At 56.3% G+C, this 19457-nt stretch overlaps 2 protein-coding genes across 11 annotated transcripts in view; one reads left to right on the top strand and one right to left on the bottom strand.

Moving 5' to 3' along the window:
- Positions 1 to 154: 154 nt before the first annotated feature.
- LTB4R (leukotriene B4 receptor) lies at positions 155 to 2354 on the bottom strand. The gene is made up of 2 exons (XM_048930067.1): positions 2208 to 2354; positions 155 to 1728 (listed from the first exon to the last, which is right to left on the bottom strand). Coding segments are annotated over exons 1-2 (1107 nt in total). The 5' UTR covers positions 2210 to 2354; the 3' UTR covers positions 155 to 623.
- A 2357-nt stretch (positions 2355 to 4711) lies between these two features.
- TNXB (tenascin XB) overlaps positions 4712 to 19457 on the top strand; it is a 26791-nt gene continuing 12045 nt past the window's right edge. The window contains exons 1-12 of one of the 10 annotated variants that reach the window (XM_048930048.1): positions 4712 to 4737; positions 7559 to 7779; positions 8226 to 8459; positions 8809 to 8921; positions 9435 to 9588; positions 10470 to 11288; positions 11366 to 11455; positions 11659 to 11946; positions 12451 to 12500; positions 17481 to 17724; positions 18060 to 18347; positions 19004 to 19297. In XM_048930048.1, the coding sequence (XP_048786005.1) occupies positions 7563 to 7779; positions 8226 to 8459; positions 8809 to 8921; positions 9435 to 9588; positions 10470 to 11288; positions 11366 to 11455; positions 11659 to 11946; positions 12451 to 12500; positions 17481 to 17724; positions 18060 to 18347; positions 19004 to 19297 (2791 nt within the window). In that variant the 5' untranslated portion in view covers positions 4712 to 4737; positions 7559 to 7562. Of the gene's footprint in view, positions 4738 to 6559; positions 6632 to 7558; positions 7780 to 8225; positions 8460 to 8755; positions 8922 to 9434; positions 9589 to 10088; positions 10183 to 10469; positions 11289 to 11365; positions 11456 to 11658; positions 11947 to 12450; positions 12501 to 12633; positions 12745 to 17430; positions 17725 to 18059; positions 18348 to 19003; positions 19298 to 19457 lie in introns of those variants that run through there. The other 9 variants (XM_048930049.1, XM_048930047.1, XM_048930050.1 and 6 more) reach the window with 9 other exon arrangements.

Here is a 19457-nt window from a genome sequence, read left to right as displayed (position 1 = left end):
GTACTTTATTTTTTCTTCCCGTAAAAACACAAACAGGCACAGGTGTTGCCATCACTGACTCCAGGAGGCAGGGCCGAGCCCATTGCGAGGGTATGAAGTCACCAGTGATGTCACCAAAGGATGAGGTGGCCAAGGGAAAGGGACATGTGGCCCCATCCAGCAGTGACACCATCAGCTATGACACAGCTTTGACTCCATGATGACACTCCATAGAGACCCCTGAGGACACTCCAACGGCATTCCAGATGAATTTCCTGGGACCCTGCTGTGACATCCCAGTGACACAATGGTGACACCCTATGGCCCCCTGGACACCTGTCATATGCGATGGGGACACCTCTGTGTGTGGTGGTGACATCCTAGGCATGCTTCAGGACACCCCCGGGCCCCCAAACATCCTTCAGCTCTCCCAGTTCCTCCCTGAATGTCCTCACTGAGACCCACATGTTGAGACTCCCCGATGTCCCCTGAGTTCTCCCAATAAGCCCTAAAGGCCACCCTCCCCTAAAGCTCCCACAGTTACCCCTGGGAATCCCCAATGCAACCCTAGAGGACTCCATGGACCCCTCCCCATGCCACCCCACAATATAATGACAACATCCATCCAAAAACCTTTCCATCCATCACACCCTCCCACTGTCCCCCATCTCAGTGCTTTCCAGCACTGTCCCCTCATCACCTGTCACTGTTCCCTCTGCCACTGTCCTCCCATCCCCCATCCCCACGTCCTCCCTGGCCACCTCCTTGCCTCCAATCTCCCGCTGTCCCCGTGAGCTTCTGGCCCAATGGGTGACAGTCCTACGGGCACTGCTGGAGGCTGTGGAGCCCTCTAGGAGCCGGGGCAGGAGTGCAGCCCCAGCAGTGCGACACAGTCCCCGTCCGGCGCAGGCATAGAGCAGCGGATTTAGGGCACTGCTGAGGAATGCCAGCGCAGTGGCTGGTGGCCGGATGGCCTTGGCAACCTTTCTTAGAGTCTCACTGCAGCTCTGCAGCTCCACCACCACTTCCAACAAGCTCCCGACATGGTAGGGTCCCCAGGTGACGGCAAAGGCGACCACCACGGCAGCCACCAACCGCAGCGTGCGGCCCCGCCGTGCCAATCGCGTCCGCCGCAGCCGCCACAGCAGCAGCCCATAACCAACGGCCACGGTGACCAGTGGCACAGCCCAGCCCAGCCCTGTCTCCAGCAGGTTGTGGGTTACCAGCCAAGCGCTGGAACTGTGGTTCCGCTTGCACATCCCGTTCTCCACGTGCCGGAAAGCAATAGAAGGGGTGGCCAGCACCAAGGCCACCAGCCAAGTGACGGCAGCAGCCCCGTGGGCCAGCTGGGTGGCACGGTCACCTGCCAGCACTGCAGCTGATGGTCGGGACACCACCAGGCAGCGATGCAGGCCGAGCAGTGCAATGAGGAAGACGCTGGTGTACATGGCGGCTGCACAGATGTAGTTGCAACCACGGCATGCGGCTGGGCCCAGGTTCCAGCGGCCACTGCTGAGGAATTGGATGTAAACAGGGCCAGTGAGCAGTGTGGCCACGTCAGCCAGGGCCAGATGGGCAACCAGCACCATGGGGATGCTGCGGCGACGGGTGACGATATAGCTCCACAGCACGAACGCGTTGCCTGGCAGCCCTATGACCATTGCCAGTGACAGCAGGGTCAGTCCCAGTGCTGCATTGGGGATTGCAGAGACAGTCACATTGGAAGGAGGTGTGGACATGGCAGGAGGCCTGTGGGGAGAGGGGTAACCAGCATCCTGCAGAGCAGACTCATGCCTACCTCCTTTGCTCAGTCTCCCCATCCCTCCCCTCCAATACTGCCCTTCCTTGTCTGTCCCATCATCCTTCCTTCCTTCCCCCCATTCTCTGAGGTCTCTTCTTCCTTTGCTACTCTCACCTCTTCCTCCTTATCTTGGCATTCTCCAGACCTCAAAGCTGTCCCCCAGACTTCCCAGTGCACCAACCACATGAATCAAGTTTTCCCACAAACCTCACAGATGATCCCTTAGGCATCCCAATTTTTCACCCAGACTTTCTAGTTGCCCCAAAAACCTCTCGGTCCCCTTCCAGCCTTGCCACTGATCCCATCCCACAAATCTTACAGATCCTGAAGACCTCCCAGCTGTCCATCTATCCCTCCCAGTTGTTCCAGGTGACCCTCACCAACGGCCCTGCCCTTCCAGCCTTCCCCCACTACCTCAGGGACTCACATATCCTTTCACAGAGACTCTGGCAAGGGTGATGGGTCCTCAGTGCCCCCGTTGTCAACACTGACCACGAACACTAGGTGCTACTTCCCTTCCGCTCAGCACCAGGAAGGAAACACTCACGCAAGAGGAAGAAGGCAGGGAAACCACAGGCAGGAAGGGGGCATATGAGGAGTGACTGCAGACCTTAATTTTCCCCTGCCTGAGTGGAGACAGGAGAGCGTAAAAGCTCTGATGGCACTGCCAACAGGTAATGAGATCCTCCAAAGTGTCCTCCAGGAGGATACTGCCTGGCTGTGGGGATGGTAGGAGCACATCAAGATAGCATGGAGGGCACATCTTCTATGTGCCTGCCAACACGTATGGCTAATGCACCTTCTTCCTTCCTTCATTCCTCCCTCCACCTTCCTATCCCAACAGATGAATCATAGCCTGAAAACTGGTAATCCCATAGATGATAGTGTGATGGGGCACAATCCCAAGCAAGACAAAGATCTGTTACCCAGCTCGCTGAAGGACACTTTCCTCCAGTCTACTACCACACCAAGAGAAGTAGGACTGGAGATCTCTGACAACAGCACTCAACTTTGTATCTCCCACCCAATTTCTACGATGCTGTGACTGACAAAAAGTATCAAGACAAAAACAGCCATTTTTGCTCTCTGCTGATGCCCTCCCCCAGCTCCAATGCCATAGGCCTGGGGATCAGATGTTACCCAACAGAAAAATATAAATGGTGTCACAGACAGGATTGTAACAGATAAACTGCTGCAAAAATACAGCATGTCCCTCCCCAGCAAGGAGCGGGCTCAGAAGTTTGGAAGGACCAAGAGAAATTGGTGTCAGAATTAAACAGGAACGGGGAACAGAAATAAAAGCAAAGGGAAGTTAATCTGAGGACAAACCCCTGAGAGCAGAGGAAAGGAAAGGAGTTGCCCCGGGCATTCTTGGAGTCAGCACTGACCAGCAGCCTGTGGAAAACTGCTGCTGAATAATAACAGCTCATCTTAATTCCAATTAGACCTTAAAGGTGTTCGGCAAAATGTTTTAAATACAGAAGCACAAGTTTTAATGATTAATACAACAAGCAATTCAGCTAGGATGTCCCATGCAAACAGAACAAAACGTTGTGTGCCAAACTGCCAGAACCAATTTCTGGCTCGCAGGTGAAAAATGCACGCTGATCACTCACTCTGCAATTATGATTTGCCGAGAGAAATATTTCATGTTTCAGTGTTTTAAACAGAGGCCCTCAGCACCCAGTTCTTCAGTGTGAACATCCATCCCATCCCCTGTGGATACAAGGAGGCTGCACAGATTTTGCTGGGACCCCTCCTCCTCCCCCATGGCCCTTTTTAAGGCCAGCCTGTAGAGTTTAACCCTTGTTGTCCCTCAGCGAGTCTCGGTGACATAAACCTGGAACGTTGTGAATCAGGTCCTGTATGATTCCAAGTGCAGGGATGAGGTGCCAGGCAGTAAGGCACAAAGCAAGCACACGCAGAGCTGCATAAAGGTGACAAACAGGCATTGCTTTGAGAATTGCTCCCTGGTTGCTCTTCCTTACGTCAGTCCCTTGGTGTGCACAACCAGGTGACAGCTCATTAGCTGTCCTGCAGTATCATGCAGGATTTCACACAGCGCTGTGTGTTCTATCACACTGATTAGGCTTATATAATTAAGTCTCACTTCCTTTTTGTGGTGCTGTTACACATACTTGTGTTCTGGTTTTTACACTCTTGTCCTTGTATTGCTGCACCGTCACTGCTGTGGCCAACCACAAGTTTCCCCCTGTGGAATTTCTCCTCACATTTCTGCATATTTGTCAGTTCAAGGAACAATTCCCTGCTGCTGCTTTTCATCACCATGATGTGTTGGGACATCTGACATAATTTTCCGGAATCCCAGAAACCACCACAAAGTTGTCATGATAGGCAAAAATACAAACAGCACGAACAGTCGTTTCAGTGCGGTCAGCATTCAGCCCGGCTGTTCTGCTTCACCTCCTGAGCCAAGTGATGTAGCTGTTCCATTTTCCCTTTGACTCCTTATCTGACAGCTTAAAACAACACATTCCTTTCAACTCCTCCCACCCATAACTGTGTCTTAACAGAGGTAATGGCTGTCTGTGTGGGTCTCAGTGGGGACAATCATGGAGGAATTGGGAGAGCTGAAGGATGTTGGGGTCCTAGAGGTGTCCTGAAGGATGCCCAGGATGTCACCACCACACACAGGGGTGCCCCCAAGGCATATGAGGGGCACCCAGAGTGGCTTGAGGTATCACCATTCTGTCATTGGGATGTTATAGTGTGTAATGGCAATGCTAAGTCAGGGCTTGAAGCAGTGATTGAGCACCTCAATCACTGGGAGGGTGGGAAGGTGGGGCCAACCAGGGGAGCTCAGGTGTATGCAATGCACCTGAGTGCCTGGGAGGGATGGAGCCAGAATCCACCCCTTCTCAGTCTTCATTTAAGGGCTGGCAGTGGAGGGGAGGCCATTTTGCTGGAGATCTCTGCCTACCTGAGACCTTTTGAAAGTGAGCTATTTTTCTTCCTTCATTTCTGTGTCCATGGCTGCTTTGTTTGGGCTTGTCCTTGTTTGCTTCAGCCTAGAACTTTGCTACCCCACTACAGGATCTGTGGGGATTAGGAAAGGGGACAGGGACAGGATGGGGGCTTGAGATAGGGAGGGCAGGTGGTATGGAAGCAGCAGGGTCCATTCAGGATAGCGTGGCTCCTGCTGGTTTGCTGTGTCGCCTGCTTCTCTCCTGCCCCTTATGGCCCCGTGTGTTCCCTGTGGCACCAAAGGGCTCTGTGTGCTGCTGTGTTGGGGTCACGGAGGGAGAGAGCTGTGGGGCCACATTTAGGGTCACCTCCTGACCCCTACTTGTTCTGCACACCACGCACCCTTCCCCCCCAGCCCTACACGTGCTCGTCAACCCTACACGTGTCCCATGTCTCAGCCCCACATGTATCCCGCAGCCCCCCCCGGGTTGGGTCCGCCCAGCCGGAGGCAAAGAGCAAAACACGATCACGAGCCAGTGAACCCTGGCGGCCGTTTCTCCCACCCCGTGGGCTCTGCCCCTCCCCCCGAGGCCCTGGGGACCCCAAGCATCCGCCTCCTCCCTTCCCCAGCTCTGCCCTGTAACTCCTACACTGGGGGGCCCAACACCCAGGGACCCCATCTCACACTTCCCCATGGGGATGTGGGTGTCTGGGTGCCTCCAACCCCCACACAGTGGATCCCTGCCGAGCCTGTACTCCCCACCCCGTGTCCCACAGCAACAACAACAGCCCAGGAGGGGAGAGGAAGTGGGGGGGGGGGAGGGGAGAGGAGAGAAGCGGGGGGGGGGGGCAGTGCAGGGCCAGGCTGAGTCATGGCCCCACCCGGCCCTGTCTGTGGCTCAGCCCTATGGCCCCATATGGCACTGTCACGCAGCATGGCCCTATGGCACAGCCCCATAGCCTCAAGGCTCTGCTCCGTGGCAAACCCCTGCAATATAGTTTCATAGCCTGGCCCCACAGCCAACCCATAGTGAGTCTACCCCAAAATTGTAGTGGGTTCTGTTTTTACTGAGAGCATTGGAGGATATGAGGCAAACAGCATTGTGGTTACTGGGAGCTGTGGAGCAGGTGGCACTGACTTAATGGGAGCACTGGGACTATTGGAACAGGTGGCACTGTGGTAGCTGGGAACCACAGGTGGCAGGGAATGCTGGAAGCTGTGGGTCAGGCAGAGCTGGGGTTCCTGGGGGCACCAGCTGTGGCTGTGCTGTGTTACTGGGATCATGGGTGCAGGCAGTGCTCAGTTACTGGTATGATTAGGGCAGGTGGCGCTGAGATACTGGGAGCACTGGGATGGGCCGTGCTGTGTTACTGGGAGCACTGGAATCACCAGGACAGGCAGTGCTGGGTCACTGGGAGTGCTCCGGGCTGCAGCCCCCCCCGCGCTCCCCCACGCGTTGTGTCACTGCTCTGCTATGGCAGCTGGACCCCACATCTGGCTGCGCCGCCCAGATGTTTGGTTGCCGAAGCGACCGCTGCCTGTAAACACATCGTGGCCCCCTCTGGGTCCGCCTGGTTCTGCTCAGCCCAGGGCGGAGGGCCCTGCAGGGGGGGGGGAGTTTGCTTCCCTTCGCTCCATGGGGAGGTGGTCCCTACATCCCCCGATGCTCAGCGTGTGGCCGATGTGAGGACATCGTGCCCCTCCTCGGCCGCATTCTGCTCTGCTGCTGGCCGCTGTGTCCTGGAGCTGCCTGCTGTGCAGCCCACAGGTGCCGTGGCCACGCCATGAGCTCAGCGCTGGCCCTGCGCCCGGCCCGGGGCTATGAAAGGGCTGGAGCCGCCCCGGAGCCCTCAGTGCCGTGCTGCTGCCGCCGGGCCTGGCCCAGCAGAACCTAACAGAACCCAATTGGGCTGAACAGGGCTGAGGTGAGCAGAACTGAGCTGAGCTGAGCCGAGCCAAACTGGGTTGAACCAAACCAGCCAGACCCAATTGGGTGCAGCTGGGCTCACCTGAACCCAACTGGTCCAGTTCCAGGTCCCACCCACAGGTCACATCCTGACCCCTGGGAGCAGCTCCAGCACTGGGGAAGTACCGGGGAGATGGGGGGAAGGAGGGGTGGGGATGGGGCTGCAGCATCGCTGCATTACGGGGCTGCTGGGGTTACTGGAGGAGCTGGCTGGTGCTACTGGTGCTGCTGGAGTTGCTGAAGTTACTAGAGTTATTAGAGTTAGTGCAGCTGGTGGGGATTACTGGAGTTGCTGGAGCTGCTGGTGCTGCTGGAGTTACTGGGGTTGCTGGGGTTACTGGTGCTGCTGCAGTGGCTAGAATTATTGAAGTTGCTGGATGGTTTGACTTGCTGGTGCTGCTGGTATTACTGGAGTTGCTGGTGTCACTGGAATTACTGGAGAAATTGGCATGCTGGTGCCAATTGCTGGTGTTGCCAGCATTGCTGATGTTGTCGGTCTCACTGATGCTACTGGTGGTGGTAGTGTCAGTAGAATTATTGTGCTGTGGTGTTACTGGAATTCCTGACGTTATTTGTGTTCCCTGTGGTATTGGTGTTGCTGGGCAGGGCTGCTGATGGTTACTGGAGTTCATATATTCTGAAGGGTGGTGTGTGAAGCTACTGGAGGCAGTGGGAACTGGGATCACTGGGGTGTAGCTGGCAGCACTGGGGCCACACCACAGCCCCAGCTCTGTATGGGACCCTTGGAGTCGGGGGGGAGGGGAGGGGGGGGGGAAGAATGACACCAGGGGTGTGAGATGGGTGTAACCCCACCCCACGGTGTCCGAGACCTCTGTGTGTCCCCTTGGAGGTCCCTGTGCCGCTGGCATCCGTCCCCTCCCTGCAGGATCATGACCCCGGGGCTGCCGCTGCTGCTGCTGGCGCTGGCACTTCGGAGAGCGCAAGGGAATGCGGGAACATCCCCCGGTCCTCCCCCTGTCCCCCCGGAGCTCTCCTGTGGGGCAGAGGTGCTGGAGGCGGTGCTGGGACGGCTGCGGGCACTGGAGGGAGAAGTGCGGGCGCTGCAGGGACAGTGCGGGGACAGCCTGGGGCCCCAGGCTGGCACTGGTATGGGGGCGGGGAGGGGGGAGATGGGGACATGGAGGGTGTGGGGATCAGGGATACGGGGGATGTGTTGGGGAGAATGGGAGATATGGGAAGACTTCGGAGATATGAGATGTATGGGGCTGTTTGAGGGATGTGGGGGGACAGTGGGGACACGAGGGACGCGGTAGGGAGCATGGGGATAGGGGCGTAGGGGATGTGGATGGGAGGACAAGGGGATGAGGGGATGCAGGGAAATGTGGAATGTAGGATGATGGAGAGTAACGGGGTAACATGGGTGATGTGGACAAGGGAGCAGTGTAGGACATGGGGCGGACATTGGGACGTGGAGGACGCAGGGGTGCATGTGAGACATAATGAGCTGCGGGGGTGTGTGAGGGACATATGGGGAGACATGGAGAAGTCAAAGGGAGGTGTGTGGCTCACGAGGACCCTGCTCAACCCCACAGGCAGCACAGCAGCGCGGAGGCTATGTGACACCCCTGGGGCAGGGGGCTGCTGTGGGTGCCGCATGGGGGAGGCCGGGGATGGTCTCCCGTGTCCCGCACCCCGCTGTCCCTTCGACTGCAGTGACCAGGGACGTTGCCGTGCTGGCCGCTGCCACTGCTTTGAGGGCTTCACAGGACCATTCTGTGCGACCCCCATCTGCCCCTCTGGCCGTGGTGGGCCCCACTGCTCCCTCGGTATGTCCCCAAGCCTGCTGCTCCCTTGGCATCTGGTCCTGATGCCGCTTCCAAGTATCCTTGTCTGTCCCCCAGTTTCCTCTGCTGTTCTTCAGTGCTCTCCCAGTGTCCCCATCCCAGTGCTTTCAGTTGTCCCAGATCCCTCCAGTGCCCTGAGTGTCCTGGTGTTCCCATGGCTTGGGCACTTTTGTTCCTTGGAAACTCCCTCCGTGTCCCCATATTGTCTTCATCCCTTTGACCTACTGTCCTGTGATGTTCTGAGGGTGTCCCCACGCTGTGGCTGCCTCATCCTGTAGGGCTCAGAAGTGTTCCTGTGGGGCCACCTCCCATCTGGGCTCTTTCCCTGCAGAGATCCCCTCAGTGACGCTGCGCCTGGCTGCGCGCAACCAGACGTCCTTCCGTGTGACCTGGCCGCGGCCAGCCAAGCCTGTGGATGGCTATGAGGTGGCAGTCATCCCCATGGTGAGCTGGAGACGGGGATGGGAATGAGGGCGCATCCTCAGCACAGTGATGTCCCAGTGTGGTGGCTCCAATGTGTCTGCAGTGTGAAACTTGTCCCCAGGATGGGCTGGTGTCCATGGTCATCGACTTCTGCCCCATTTGGGGGCATCTCTAAAGTGTCCTCATTGTGTCCCCAGCATGTCTCCAATGTGCCTATTGTCTTCAGACCATGACAGAGGCCAGTTCACACCATTGCAGCATGGCTCAGGAGTGGAGACATCTCCCCACTGTGTCCCTTGTGCTGAGGATTAGTCGTGGTGGTGTCACCCATCTGCTGCTTGTCTCCAGCACATCCTCTGTCACACCTGTGGCCACTCCTCTGCTGCCCAGCATGGAGGCAGTGATGTGTCCCCATGTGTCCCTGAGTCATCTCCCAGCTCTAGGAGAAGTCATTGACTGTGGCCACCTGCCTGGTTCAGGAAGAGGTCCCACATGGCGTCTTCAGTGTGTCTTTGATGTGTCCTTTGTCCCTAGGATGAACCAGCAGCACTGACCACCCACGAGCTGCCTAGTTCAGCTGTCACCTTTGAAGTGACAGGGCTGACACCTGGACAAGCTTTTGAGATCTTCATCCAGGCCCAGCGGGAGCAGCACCTCGGGGCACCGGGCACCTTGCGTGTCCGCACCTGTATGTGCCATCTGCTGTGGGACAGGCATGGGGACAGAAGGGGCATGGGATGATGTGGGCACAAGAATAGGGGCAGGGATGACACTGCGAGGGGGCAACATGTATGGAGACAGCATTCAGCACAGAGATGGGAATGAGCACAGCACAAGGACAGGCATGGGGACAGGAATAACGCAAGCACGGGGTGGGGACATCATGGGTGTGGGGTCTGAGGTGGGGACAGGGATGATTGAGGTGGGGACAAGCATGGGAGTGAAGATGGAATGGGAACGGGGATGGGAATGTCGCAGCTAAAGAGATGGAGGAAGGAACAGGTGTGGGGTACGATTATAGGCAGTCATGGGGCAGGGATGGGTACTGGAATGGGAGCAGAGATGTGTGGTGTTTGCAGCCTCTGTCTGTCCCCATGTGTCTTTATTGTTCCCATGGCTCTGAGGGTCCACATGCATCTGTCTGTCTTGCAGAGGTCTGTGTGTCAGCAGTCTGTCCCTGTGGGTCCATATGTCTTCCTGAGCCTGTTCATCTGAATGTATCTCCATGGGGCTGTGTGTCCCATGGGCTCATCTGTTCACTTGGGGCCTTGTGTCCCTTCAGGTCTGTGTGACCCCAGAATATCCCCATGCATCCCCATGGGTCCACGTGTCTCTACATATCCTGATGCTTCCCTGCGTGTCCCTCTGTCCCTATCTGTCTGTGCCCATGAGTCTGGATGTCTCCAGGCACTCCCTATGGTTCCCCGGTGTCCAGTGTCCACAGTCTGTCCTTAGGCATCTGTTTGTCCTCCTCTGTTCCTGTGTCCATCCATCCCTGTGTCCCTGGGCTGTGGCAGATGAGGGATTTGGGGGACAGGCTAGTGACCTGGATCCCTTCTGTTTTCACAGTGCTTGCCCAGTCTCTGCCCAACCAAGGGGGGCTACGGGGCACCCCTACATTTCTGGCATCTCCAGTGGCCCCAGCATCACCATCAGCCCGAGGGTCTCCAGCATCCCCACGGTCCCCAGTGTCCCTGGGGTCCTTGGGGTCACCAGCATCCTCAACATCTCCAAGGTCACCAGCATCCCTGAGGTCTCCAGTGTCCCCGGAGTCCTCAGCAGCACCAACTTCCCTGGAATCCCCATTGTCTCCAGAGTCCCCAGTGTCCCCGAGGTCACCTACATCTCAGTGGTCCCCAGCATCCCCACAGTCCCCACTATCCCCAGCATCCCCTGTGTCCCCAGTGCTCCCAAATGTCCCATCCCTGCATGAGCTGGGGGTCAAGCTTTCTTCCTACAATGGATCCTTGCTGCAGCGCCTAGAAAGCCACCTCCGGGCCACGGATTTTCCACTCCGAGGCAACCAGACAGTGCCTGCAGTGGCCCGTGCCATCCTCTCCTACCTGCTTCGCCGCAGCCCGGCCTTGCTGCGTCATCAATTCCTCCGCCACCTCCAGCAGAACCCCCACCCCAAACCTCAGGTGTTGCCAGGAGCTGCTGGTGAGGCCCTGGTGGATTTGGATGGGCTGCGGGGTCATGCGGAGACCATAGTGATCCGCTATCAGCTGCTGGAGGAGCCGGAGGGGGATGAGGGGGAGATGAGGGTGCCAGGGGACACCACAGTGGCCCGGGTGCCAGGGCTGGTGCCAGGGGCCACATACCGGGTGGAGGTGCACGGTGTGGTGCGGGGACGTGTCTCCAAGTCCTACACTTCCCTGGTGACTGCAGGTAGGTGACAGGGGTGGGGATGGGGACAGCGTTGCTTGGTGGCATCCAAAAACTCCACGCTACTCTTTGGGTTGCAGGGCTGGGTGACACCAGTGAGCCTCCATCAGAATGGAAGAACCTCTATGAGATGGAGGGGACTGAGCCCCAGGGGGCCATGGCCAAAGCAGGTAACCCCAGATGGTGGCAATGGGGTAACTCAGATGTTCACCAGCACTTGGTATCCAGGTTGATGTGGTTGGATGTTTGTATGGTGAGATGGGTGGATGGAGGAGTGAATAAAGGGATCAATGGAAGGACAGACTGAAGGTTGAATGCAGGTTAGATGGATGCATAGATATTTATACCTTGCATCTTGACATGACCGTTCCAGCACCATCAGAGGAGGAACCAACACAGCAGCCCCACCTAGGCATGCTCACAGTCTCCCACGTGACTCCAAGCTCCATCCAGCTGGAATGGAGTGTCCTGGAGGGCACCTTTGACTCCTTCACAGTGCAGTACAGGGATGCACAAGGCCAGCCACAGGCACTTGCGGTGGACGGTGGGTCGCGCACAGTGACCGTGCACGGGCTGTCGCCGTCCCGCCGCTACAAGTTCAACCTGTATGGGGTGTGGGGGCGGAAGCGCATTGGTTTCATCTCCACTGATGCTGTCACAGGTGAGGCTACTGTGAGCCCCCCTTTGGATCACTTCAAGCTTCAAACTTGGGAGACAAGGGAACAAATCTTGCCCTTTGATTTGATGCTGTGAATGACTGTGTGCAGGGATTGAGGGCTGGAGAGCTGAAAGGATGGAAAACTGGATGAGGGTGTGAGTGGCCCATGGGTTGGTTGTAGGTAGATGGATAGGTTGGACAGAGGGTGCCGACTGAATAGGTGCAAAAATGGATTTTTGGATGAGTGGAGAAAATGAGTGCGTGAATGGATGGAAAAAAAGTAAACAATAGTGGATTTATGACAGTCTGGATTATCTAGCAAAAAAGATAATTAAGTAGATGAGAATGGAGGGGAAAATATGGAGAAAGAAAGTTATATAGCTTTCTGTGCTGAGTGGGTGGCGGCTATAGATGACTGGATGCACATAAAAATAGATAAACAATAGCACAAATGAGTGCATAGGTGAAAGGACGTCTGTCTTATATGTGTATTTTGTTGTGTTAAAGCTTCAGCAAAACCAAAGGAAGAATCACCTTCACCACCGCGCCTGGGTGAGGTGACAGCATCGCACGTCAGCCCCGACTCCGTGCAGCTGGAGTGGAGCATCCCCGAGGGCTCCTTTGACTCCTTCACGGTGCAGTACAAGGACGCGCAAGGCCAGCCGCAGGTGGTGCCCGTGGATGGTGGGTCGCGCTCGGTGAGCGTGCCCGGGCTGTCGCCGTCCCGCCGCTACAAGTTCAACCTGTACGGGATGTGGGGGCGGAAACGGCTGGGCCCCATCTCCACTGACGCCGTCACAGGTGAGGATGCTGTGTGCTTCATCCATGTCCTGCTGGCCCTGGGCTTGGCATATGGCAGGAGCCTTTCATGGCTCCTCTTGCTTACAGTCATCATGCTCGAGAAGGAAAAGTTTCCTTGTGATTTGTTTGGGAAGTCTGTAGGGATGAGTGCCTGCAAGATTGGAGGGAGCATGGAGGAGGGAATGGCTGATAACTGTTGCATGATGGATGGACGGAAGGATGGATCGAAGAGTTCTTGAATAAAGTAGTGCTCAGAGCACAGCTGTATGGCAGAATGCATGTTGGTTGGGTTGTTCAATGGACGGAAGGTAGATTGGGTGGATGTTTTTGCAACGAATTACTTCTTGTGCATTGCAGCTGCCGCGCCAGCAGCAGAGCAGCCACCTTCCCCACCACGCCTGGGTGAGGTGACGGCATCGCACGTCAGCCCCAACTCCGTGCAGCTGGAGTGGAGCGTCCCCGAGGGCTCCTTTGACTCCTTCACGGTGCAGTACAAGGACGCGCAAGGCCAGCCGCAGGTGGTGCCCGTGGACGGTGGGTCGCGCTCGGTGAGCGTGCCCGGGCTGTCGCCGTCCCGCCGCTACAAATTCAACCTGTATGGGGTGTGGGGGAGGAAACGGCTGGGCCCCATCTCCACTGACGCCGTCACAGGTGAGGATGCTGTGTGCACCATCCATGTCCTGCTGGCCATGAGCTTGGCCTATGACCGGAACCTTTAATGGCCCATCCTGTTTACAGTCATCTTGGTTGAGAAAGAAATGTTTTCTTGTACAATGGAAAGTCTGTAGGGATGAGTGCATGCAAGATTGGAGGAAGAATTGAAGAGGAAATGATTGATAATTTCTGTGGAATGGTGCTTGGATAAATTTTGTGCTGAGAGCAGAACCGGATGGTTGGATGAATGTTCGTTTGGTTGTTGCGTGGATGGATGATTGCTTGCGTGGATGCTTTCTGCATTAATTACTTTTACTGTGTTGTTGCTGTAGCTCCTGCAGCGGAGGAACCACCTTCCCCACCACGCCTGGGTGAGGTGACGGCATCCCATGTCAGCCCTGACTCCGTGCAGCTGGAGTGGAGCGTCCCCGAGGGCTCCTTTGACTCCTTCACGGTGCAGTACAAGGACGCGCAAGGCCAGCCGCAGGTGGTGCCTGTGGACGGTGGGTCGCGCTCGGTGAGCGTGCCCGGGCTGTCGCCGTCCCGCCGCTACAAGTTCAACCTGTACGGGGTGTGGGGGTGGAAACGGCTGGGCCCCATCTCCACTGATGCCGTCACAGGTGAGGGTGGAAATTGGCACCTGGTGGGCTCTGGGTTTCCTGGAGATAGAAAGAGAAACATGGTGTGGGCTGGGGATCTTGATTTCCTCTGGCAACGGGACGAACCTGATTAGGGTGCCTTTCTTAGGGATGCATCCATGAAATGTTGCGCTGAAGTATGAAGGGAGCGATGGGGAACGAGTGGGGTGATGGCTGCCCTATAAGATTGTGGCTGTTTGAGTATTAGTTTGAATGGATGGGCAGATATGTGAAGGAGCGAAAGGATGGATGGAAGAACTTAGGAATAGGTGGGTGGATGGAGAAGGGTTAGGTAGATCCTTGGTGTGCTGGTACGGTGGATGGATATCACAGAATCACAGAATCACAAGGTTGGAAACGACCTGCAAGATCATCTAGTCCAACCACCCTCCCATTCCTATCAGTGCCACAAGCTACTAAACCATCTCTCGTAGCTCCTCATCCAGGCGCCTCTTGAACACTGCCAGGGATGGTGACTCCACCACCTCCCTGGGCAGCCATTCCAGTGCCTGACCACCCTCTGAGAGAAAAAGTTTCTCCTAATATGCAACCTAAACCTCCTCTGGTATAACTTCTTGCCATTTCCTCGGGTCCTACTATTTGCCTGGGAGAAGAGGCCAGACCCTTTTGCACCACAACCTCCCTTCAGGAAGTTGTAGAGTGCAATGAGGTCTCCCCTGAGCCTCCTCTTCTCCAGACTGAACAATCCCAGCTCCTTCAGCCGCTCTTCATAAGACTTGTGCTCCAGACCCCTCACCAGTTTCGTTGCCCTTCTCTGGACACGTTCCAGGGCCTCAATGTCTTTCTTGTAGTGAGGGGCCCAAAACTGAACACAGTACTTGAGGTGCGGCCTCACCAGTGCTGAGTACAGGGGGATGATCACCTCCCTGCTCCTGCTGGCCACACTATTTCTAATGCAGGCCAGGATGCCGTTGGCCCTCTTGGCCACTTGAGCACACTGTCGGCTCATGTTCAGCCGAGCATCAACCAACACCCCAAGGTCCCTTTCCTCTTCACAATCATCCAACCACTAATCCCCAAGCCTGTAACGCTGCCTGGGGTTGTTGTGGCCAAAGTGCAGAACCCGACACTTGGCCTTGTTAAACCTCATCCCATTCATCTCAGCCCAGCGATCCAGCTTACCTAGGTCCCTCTGCAGGGCCTCCCTGCTCTCAGGCAGATCGACACCACCTCCCAACTTGGTGTCATCTGCAAACTTACTCAGGGTACACTCAATCCCTTCATCTAAGTCATCAATGAAGATATTAAACAGGATGGGCCCCAGTACCGACCCCTGGGGGACACCACTTGTCACAGGTCTCCAGCTGGACTTCACTCCATTGACCACCACCCGTTGAGCACGGCCCTCCAGCCAGTTCCTTATCCAACGGAGTGTAAAACTGTCCAAGCCATGGGCAGCCAGTTTCCGCAGAAGGATGTTGTGTGAGACCATGTCAAAGGCTTTGCTGAAGTCTAGATAGACTACATCAACTGCCTTTCCCTCATCTACCAGTTTGGTCACACAGTCGTAGAAGGAGATGAGGTTGGTCAAACACGACCTGCCTTTCATGAACCCATGCTGGCTGGGCCTGATCCCGTGGACAAGCTGTGTGATCTCTCCCAGGAGGATTTGTTCCATGACCTTCCCTGGCACTGATGTCAGGCTGACAGGCCTGTAGTTCCCCGGATCCTCCTTACGGCCCTTCTTGTAGATGGGAGTCACATCAGCAAGCCTCCAATCCTCTGGAATCTCTCCAGTCAACCAGGAGCGCTGGTAGAGCCGAGAGCGGCTTAGCGCTATGTTCACAGATGAGTTAGATAATTCTTGGATGGAAGAAGGAGTAAGCGTTGCTTGCTCTGTTGAACTGTGAGCACGTGGTTGCATAGGGAAATGAGTGGATGGAAGTACAGAGAGAATCCTTGCATGAATGGTAGGGCGGTAAGCTGGTTGTCCGGATGGTGGCGGTGTGAAGGAATGGCAGTTGGGTTAGATGGTTCAAGTGCGCAGAAGATTGAGAGTGGATGGAAAAAGGGAGCAGAGAGAGGGTGACTGGATGTAGCTGATGGGCAGGACCATGCTGTTATCCTGTGCTGTGTCTTCTGTATTGCAGCTGCAGAAGAGGTGGAGGAGCAACCACCACCCCAGCCACGCCTGGGAGAGCTGACAGCATCCCATGTCAGCCCCAACTCCGTCCAACTGGAATGGAGTGTCCCCGAAGGCACCTTTGACTCCTTCACAGTGCAGTACGTAGACGTGCAGGGCCAGCCGCAGGAGCTGCACTTGGACAGTGGGTCCCGCACAGTGACCGTGCCTGGTTTGCTGCCGTCCCACCCCTACAAGTTCAACCTGTATGGGCTGTGGGGGCAGACACGTCTGGGCCCCATCTCCACTGACACCATCACAGGTGAGGGCCCCCGCATGCTGCGCCTCTCTTGAGTAGGGCCTTGAGCTTGGCGCGTGGTGTGAGCAGTGTGATGGTCTGTGCTGGTGACTGGCGTGTGAATGGAAACGGAAAGGTTCTGTGGCAGAGCGTGGGAAAGTATGGAGGGACGGGAGCCAGCAGGGTGGGAGGAGTAGGGGGTAGTGATGAGTGGAGAGGATTGGGTTGCATGGTTGGAAGTATGGATGGAAGGTTGGGGTAGGATAACTTGTCAATCGGGACAGGTGAATGTTTGGAGAACGGTTGGTAAGCTGTTGAGCACGTGGATAGTAGGATAGGTGGACATGGACTTTGTGCTGCAGCTGCCGCACCAGCAGCGGAGGAACCACCTTCCCCACCACGCCTGGGTGAGGTGACGGCATCGCACGTCAGCCCTGACTCCGTGCAGCTGGAGTGGAGCGTCCCCGAGGGCTCCTTTGACTCCTTCACGGTGCAGTACAAGGACGCGCAAGGCCAGCCGCAGGTGGTGCCCGTGGACGGTGGGTCGCGCTCGGTGAGCGTGCCCGGGCTGTCGCCGTCCCGCCGCTACAAGTTCAACCTGTACGGGGTGTGGGGGCGGAAACGGCTGGGCCCCATCTCCACTGATGCCGTCACAGGTGAGGATGTTGTGTGCTTCATCCATGTCCTGCTGGCCCTGGGCTTGGCATATGGCAGGAGCCTTTCATGGCTCCTCTTGCTTACAGTCATCATGCTCGAGAAGGAAAAGTTTCCTTGTGATTTGTTTGGGACGTCTGTAGGGATGAATGCCTGCGAGATTGGAGGGAGCATGGAGGAGGGAATGGCTGATAACTGTTGCGTGATGGATGAAAGGAAGGATGCATGGAAGAGTTCTTGAATAAAGTAGTGCTCAGAGCACAGCTGTATGGCAGCATGCACGTTGGTTGGGTTGTTGAATAGACGGAATGTAGATCAGGTGGATGTTTTTGCAACGAACTACTTCTTGTGCATTGCAGCTGCCGCGCCAGCAGCAGAGCAGCCACCTTCCCCACCACGCCTGGGTGAGGTGACGGCATCGCACGTCAGCCCCAACTCCGTGCAGCTGGAGTGGAGCGTCCCCGAGGGCTCCTTTGACTCCTTCACGGTGCAGTACAAGGACGCGCAAGGCCAGCCGCAGGTGGTGCCCGTGGACGGTGGGTCGCGCTCGGTGAGCGTGCACGGGCTGTCGCCGTCCCGCCGCTACAAGTTCAACCTGTACGGGGTGTGGGGGCGGAAACGGCTGGGCCCCATCTCCACTGACGCCGTCACAGGTGAGGATGCTGTGTGCACCATCCATGTCCTGCTGGCCATGAGCTTGGCCTATGACCGGAACCTTTAATGGCCCATCCTGTTTACAGTCATCTTGGTTGAGAAAGAAATGTTTTCTTGTACAATGGAAAGTCTGTAGGGATGAGTGCATGCAAGATTGGAGGAAGAATTGAAGAGGAAATGATTGATAATTTCTGTGGAATGGTGCTTGGATAAATTTTGTGCTGAGAGCAGAACCGGATGGTTGGATGAATGTTCGTTTGGTTGTTGCGTGGATGGATGATTACTTGCGTGGATGCTTTCTGCATTAATTACTTTTACTGTGTTGTTGCTGTAGCTCCTGCAGCGGAGGAACCACCATCCCCACCACGCCTGGGTGAGGTGACGGCATCGCATGTCAGCCCCGACTCCGTGCAGCTGGAGTGGAGCGTCCCCGAGGGCTCCTTTGACTCCTTCACGGTGCAGTACAAGGACGCGCAAGGCCAGCCGCAGGTGGTGCCTGTGGACGGTGGGTCGCGCTCGGTGAGCGTGCCCGGGCTGTCGCCGTCCCGCCGCTACAAGTTCAACCTGTACGGGGTGTGGGGGCGGAAACGGCTGGGCCCCATCTCCACTGATGCCGTCACAGGTGAGGGTGGAAATTGGCACCTGGTGAGCTCTGGGTTTCCTGGAGATAGAAAGAGAAACATGGTGTGGACTGGGGATCTTGATTTCCTCTGGCAACGGGACGAACCTGATTAGGGTGCCTTTCTTAGGGACGCATCCATGAAATGTTGCGCTGAATTATGAAGGGAGCGATGGGGAACGAGTGGGGTGATGGCTGCCCCATAAGATTGTGACTGTTTGAGTATTTGTTTGAATGGATGGGCAGGTACATGAAGGAGCGAAAGGATGGATGGAAGAACTTAGGAATAGGTGGGTGGATGGAGAAGGGATAGGTAGGTCCTTGGTGTGCTGGTACGGTGGATGGATATGTTCACAGATGAGTTAGATAATTCTTGGATGGAAGAAGGAGTAAGCGTTGCTTGCTCTGTTGAACTGTGAGCACGTGGTTGCATAGGGAAATGAGTGGATGGAAGTACAGAGAGAATCCTTGCATGAATGGTGGGACGGTAAGCTGGTTGTCCGGATGGTGGTGGTGTGAAGGAATGGCAGTTGGGTTAGATGGTTCAAGTGCGCAGAAGATTGAGAGTGGATGAAAAAAGGGAGCAGAGAGAGGGTGACTGGATGTAGCTGATGGGCAGGACCATGCTGTTATCCTGTGCTGTGTCTTCTGTATTGCAGCTGCAGAAGAGGTGGAGGAGCAACCACCACCCCAGCCACGCCTGGGAGAGCTGACAGCATCCCATGTCAGCCCCAACTCCGTCCAACTGGAATGGAGTGTCCCCGAAGGCACCTTTGACTCCTTCACAGTGCAGTACGTAGACGTGCAGGGCCAGCCGCAGGAGCTGCACTTGGACAGTGGGTCCCGCACAGTGACCGTGCCTGGTTTGCTGCCGTCCCACCCCTACAAGTTCAACCTGTATGGGCTGTGGGGGCAGACACGTCTGGGCCCCATCTCCACTGACACCATCACAGGTGAGGGCCCCCGCATGCTGCGCCTCTCTTGAGTAGGGCCTTGAGCTTGGTGCATGGTGTGAGCAGTGTGATGGTCTGTGCTGGTGACTGGCGTGTGAATGGAAACGGAAAGGTTCTGTGGCAGAGCGTGGGAAAGTATGGAGGGACGGGAGCCAGCAGG

Source organism: Lagopus muta, chromosome 33 (assembly GCF_023343835.1).
Source record: "Lagopus muta isolate bLagMut1 chromosome 33, bLagMut1 primary, whole genome shotgun sequence".
Lineage (NCBI taxonomy): Eukaryota > Metazoa > Chordata > Aves > Galliformes > Phasianidae > Lagopus > Lagopus muta.
Note: the sequence above shows the minus strand (reverse complement) of the source record. Positions and strands in the feature narration are given on the sequence as shown.